This window comes from Amborella trichopoda, chromosome 2 (genome assembly GCF_054954075.1).
Source record: "Amborella trichopoda isolate Santa Cruz 75 chromosome 2, AtrichopodaSantaCruz75HAP2 v2.0, whole genome shotgun sequence".
NCBI lineage: Eukaryota > Viridiplantae > Streptophyta > Magnoliopsida > Amborellales > Amborellaceae > Amborella > Amborella trichopoda.
The window spans coordinates 53,855,417-53,861,305 of NC_142337.1; the positions used below are offsets into that span (position 1 = coordinate 53,855,417).

General features: G+C 35.4%; 1 protein-coding gene across 1 annotated transcript; it reads right to left on the bottom strand.

Moving 5' to 3' along the window:
* Positions 1–2,475: 2,475 nt before the first annotated feature.
* On the bottom strand, positions 2,476–5,170 carry LOC18431461 (condensin-2 complex subunit H2; the record flags this gene model as incomplete). Its single annotated transcript, XM_088859867.1, has 4 exons — positions 2,476–3,072; positions 3,478–3,636; positions 3,739–3,840; positions 5,102–5,170. Coding segments are annotated over 4 exons (717 nt in total), but the record flags the coding sequence as incomplete, so codon positions are not given.
* Between the last annotated feature and the right edge of the window lie 719 nt (positions 5,171–5,889).

A 5,889-nucleotide genomic window follows, 5' to 3' on the forward strand; every position in this document is an offset into this window, starting at 1 on the left:
CCACACTCCGAGCCACCAAAGCGCGCGCAGCAAGCACCAATCATAAAGTACTACAACTTCTGTGTAAACTCGACAAACCAAGTCTTGTCAAGCACGCATTGCAATCACACCAAGCACTACAACTTCTGAGTAAACTCGCAACACCCAAGTGTTACAACTTCAGCATAACATCACATAGGTCCGACCAAAATGCAACCTAGCAGGGAGGACTCAAATTGGAGTAACAAATGCTACAAAAGCACTGGACTATATCCATGAGAATATGAAGATTCAGGAAAAGAATCACGACATGTACCCCCATGCGGCGCAAGAAAACCGTCATGAAGATCATCAGTACATTCTTAAGACTGCGCACAACTAAGCCAATGCGCTCGAGAAATCTGCAGCAATAAAGACGTCAAGGGGATGGAAGCCTTGCAGTTGGTCGTCAGATTTGTGAAGCTGTGATGTGGGGGCCTAATTCAGAACTTCCAACACATTCAAAGAGATGAGGAAGTCAACAAGCTCATTGATGTATCTTGAGCATGGTTCTAATTCCCTTTGTGGGTGATTCGTTTGTTTGTTATCTTTCTTTGCAGTGTGAGTAAAGATGTTGGTCTTTACCCATTGCAATAGTGGGAAAGCTCCAACACTATTTGCAGCCCGTATAGGTGCTTTTTTATAATTAACTCCATGTTTTTCTTGCTGGTTAAAGTGCTGTTGTTTTCTATGGCAATAAGGCTGCTAGTCAGAGATGTTATCATTGGGAACTTGTGAAATTGGACGAAAAATTGGACATTGGTCATGGTTGATTTATTATAAAATTCAAGGTTAGCATTAATAAGCAGCTCCATATTAGGTGTCTCTTCTCTTTCTTGTAGTGATTGTCTGAGAAAATAAAAAACAAAGAAACAACATCTAATGTTAAACAACATTATGACTCCATGAATGCTAGTTAACTATACATTCTTCTGTCCATTTCACAACATATGGGTCTCAACTATGTATTCAAGATCGTTGATTTGAGTTGAGATCTACTCTTAAGAAGCGATGGTTAGTTATACACCGGCACATCAACTCTCTTATGCTTTCAGGTGCACATCAAATGTTCTGCATGACATCTAGATTCCAAAATCATTTGAGAAATGAATTCTTAAAACTAAGATTAAGATCTTGAAGGATCGTCTGCTGTACTCTGGTCCTCTGAATCAATCTTCTCACAGTATATATTCCAAGCCATACAACAATAGGCCCATTCCCGCCTACTAGTGGCCCCACAACAGTTGACAAGTTTCACAAGATATTTTAATATATGTTACAAAGTCATGCTGATAATGCAAGTAGTCCAACTCTTTCCAAATATAACTCTTGCATTCCCTCTAGGGAAATCTATAGGCATATCTACCCCAAAGAAAATAGTTACCAAGCTTATAAATATTGAAATGCATAGAAAATTGAATTTTATTTAAAAATACCCATTTCACAAATGTTTAAAATTAAAAAAATCTATCATTTTAAAGATATAACTTGTTTTTCACACTTTAATGGTAGAAAATACTGCAATATTAACAGCACGTTCAAAATAACATGCATACACTTTCATATCAAAAGTCGAACGCATCATTTAAGAACACCCTGCATTGCTCGATTCAACTCACATAAAATTCATGAGAAATTGGTTCAAAACTAATTTTAAGAAATATGAAGTACTTTTAATTTGCATATAATTAATTCCTGCAGATGGAACAAAGGCAAGGCCCACCGCTGTACAATCTAAAATTTCATAAAGCAAACAAAAATGACCACGACCCACTCACAAGGCCATGACCATTGCAGCTGGGCAGATTCAAGATAGCATATCTGAATTGTCCCATTTATCCCATGGCCTTTGGAGCATTAGGTTGACACAATTTGCTGCATGAGGTCAGTGCTTGCCTCTTGGAAGTCTATCCCTCATGTAACCAAGCTAAACTATGGAGGAAAATGAACCGGCAAACTATTTGGGGATGCAAGATATTGAAACTAGAAAAGAAATTGTGGATGGCCTGAGAATTCAAAAACCTTTGGGAAAGGTTGTTTTGAAAAGCTAATGACTCTCAGGTTGTCAGGCGAGATTATTATGAAAGGTGAAGCTAAAAATGCGGTCATTCGACAAAATAAATTAAATCATTAGAGGGAAAGACTATCATTAAACGAAAAGGAAGTCATTAGGCAAATTGAATTGCTCACTAAATAAGTTAAACCTCAAAAGAAAAATAAATAATGAAAGCACAATTTCAGTTTAAGCCTGCATTAAATTTGAAAGCCTAATCTTAAGTCCTTCCCTGTCATTAATTAGAGAAATGGACTACCACCCATTCGAAGCTGAACCACTAACTTAATTGCCTTCTTGCTAGAAAATACAAACAAAATAAAATAATAACAATAATAATAATAATAGAGTAGCATGCAGTGCAGATACTTAGCGAACCAAGACAGAATAATAGAAAGAAAATATACCAAATACTGTAACATAAACAGAACATTATCGAAACACTGGTTTTACATAATAGATGAACCCCACAACTACAATATCAACATTTAAGGGGATCAAAGTAAGCATTCATTGATTAAATGGTAAGCATTCATTGATTAAATGGGTGGGTTACAATGCCTGCTTCTAAGTTAGTATGCTTAAATATTATAGAGAAAATGACGGTTGGAGGTTCAACTAACAGAATGCAGGTCCATCTGTTTGGTCAACCTCGATTTTCGCCTTCTTTTACCTTCTGGTGTGCACTTGACTCTTCCAGTGTTAAGAGAAGACTTGGAGTTAGAGTGAGAAAACGTACCAGATGAGGTGACTTCTTGAAAGGATGAACTAGTGAGAGAGGCTTCATTAGCCTGGTTCTGATATCCCTTGCCTAAGGGAGACTTCAATCTCTTCAATGACATGCCGTGCTTGCCAGCCAAGGAAGGGGCCTTATAACTCAGCATTTCCTCATGCTTTTTACAACTACTAAGAAGCCTCACATAGAAGGGATTGGCTGCACTAAAACAAAAAGCTGCACCATTTGATGAAACTTTGTCTAGAACAACGTTCCCATTGTTTACCTGGGAAAGAGAACAGAATGTTACAAAAGGGGAAATAAGAGGCGAATTCATATCCAGCCAAACTACATGGCACTCCCAAGCTACATCCACAGATCTACTATCGCTTCCAACTGATGGATAGTTAAGGATTAACAGGATTGGGACCACATTCAGAACAGTTGGATGTGGCTCAGAGTACAATATAGCAATGCCTGTCAAACTGAAGTATACTTTCCCAAGCAATGCAACAAAATTGCTACCTGTGCAAGCATTTAACTAGCAGCTATTTAACAAAGGAGGAAATATGGAAAATTTATAATCCAGATGATCATTTAAATGACCTCATTATCCACAAAACTATCAAATTCTTAAGCAAATCGACTGCTAAGATCACTAATTACAGGAAATCACAAAGAAAACAATTACCAGTTGGAGGAGAGCAGAGAAGCTCCTTGCAACCTCATGCTTCTCTTGGCCCCCAACAATATCAGTGAAGGGCAAACCACTGTTCCTCTTAGGGTCTAAGGACAGCTTCTCAATAAGTCTCTCACCATAAGCATGGATATCAAAAGGTGGGTGGGAATCCTGAACAGATAAAAGGATAACATCGCTGACTGCTAAGCAATTAGAGTTTTAACATGGGAAAGATAAGAGAGATAAAGAGAGGAGCATGGCTCCCCATTTTACTTGTTCTTCTAAGTTGTGTTCGATCTTCTGTTTCCATGTTGAGACACGGGCAGCCAATTCTGTTTGCTTTCCAGACTCTGCTATACTAGCAAGGAGGGCATCCTAAAATATAATTTTGAGGTCAGATTATCTTTTACGGCTGAAAAACAAATTAGCAGGAAGAAACAACTTCAAATACAACTTGCATGGATGATTTCACACCCATTCACCATGAGAAAGTGGCATGATCTCATAAATTAAACAGAAAAAATAGGAAAAGAAAAGAAAAAGCAGGAAGCCAAGGCAATTTTCTTTGAGGCTCTCATTTGAACATTAATGCTACTACCAATGTCACATGAGTGCTCTCTTTTCCATGTCTTTATTCGAAATATTCATGTCTGACCAAGTTTTCTATGCTAGTATTTCCCTCTTTAGTGCATTTAGCCCACACTCGATAGCTCTCATTTTTAACATATTGAAATTCGAAGTGGCGAGCTATCTCATATTTGCATAGAGCTTCAATAAAGACACCGATGTAAATAAATACCTTGCAACATCTAATCATCCACGTGCTAACAACTCTACTAAATTACAAAAATCATATCACAATATTCCAAAATAGCCTATTGAACAGAGGAGGTCATAATCATATGAAAACCCAAAAGAATCACTCATAAAAATCGAACATTTAATCGATGACAAAAATAAAAGAATTAGAAAGAGGAAAATTAGTACTCTTTTTTTTTTTAACAAAACCTCCTAAAAAATAACACAAATGCAGTCTTTGTAAACCTTCATCCACAAGCAATTAACTGAAACAAACCTCAATAACATCAACAGATAATAAATATTTTGTTGAATAATCATCATTTTGAGGTCAATTAACACGCATAAACAAATGTAGCTTATTCACATGGATTTTGCAAATGTAAATTGCTGAAATTTTGACTCTCCCATAGCAAATCCTTGAACCCCAAATATTAAGCCCAAAAAATGTCAAGCCCAAAAAACTCTATTTCAAATTAAATGTTAAGCCCAAAAAATTAAATGTTCAAGTCCAAAAAAATGAATATAAAACCATATGATAGCCTATTTGCAAATAACTCTATTTCAAATCTTGCATCAATTAAACACCAAAAGAAATTATAAAAAAAAAAAGTCATTCAAGAAGTGAATCGATCATTAGAATAAACTATTGTAATCCAAATCCACTTAAACAATGCACAATAATCATGTGCAACTCATTCAAGAAGCATCAACGATTAGGGTTAGGATCTTGGGAGTCAGTGATTAAGAGTATAGGATTTTACGGTGTAGTATTGGATAGAAGAGAAGTTGAAAGCCCAAAAATTCTAAAAATAGACAAATATCAATTAGTCTGTACCTGATTTAGAGAGAAAGAGTGAGGGAGGGAAGAGAAAGCTTGTGCCTGCAAAGGAAAAGAGAGAGGGAAATTGTTTTAATTAATAGACGTACATTTTGTTAAATAAAATGATGAAATTCGTAAAAAAAAAAAAAACAAAGAAAATCGTAGTTTGCATAAGGTTATCTTAAACAAAGGTGAACAACTAAATTTTATCATAACATAATTTTGGTGTTGAAAATATTTTGTATAGCTTGATAATCTTTTTTCATATCTAATTATAAGATGTAAGACTCAAAAAATAGTTTAAATCTATAGACATATGAATATTTTGAAAATAGACAGTCCAATTAATACTTTTCAAGTAGATAAAAAATTAGTTTTTTTAAGGTAATATTTTTCAATGGGGAAGACCGGCCCCACCTATTTTTCAAGTAGAATTGAAATTAGCTTTTTGAAGGTATTAATGGGGTGGTGTTAGTGGTGGGAATGAAAACTACAACATGGTGACTAAGATGTGGGGTGCTACTACCGCGACCGATCCTTTCCCAACTAAAACGCGATATATTAAAAACTCCAATTTCTTTATGAGATCTTCAGAAAATCATCGTCTTTATGGAACCTATATAAAGCATATTTTACCTTTTTACAAAAAGACTTTCCCAAAGAAAATTCTTCCTTATAACTTTCCGGAAACTTCCGTTCACTTCATTGATTTGATATCTTTGATTTTGTTTTTATTTTTTTGTCTTAAATCTATTCAATATTCTTGCCAATGATTCACTTAAAAATTGTATAAAAAACAATGT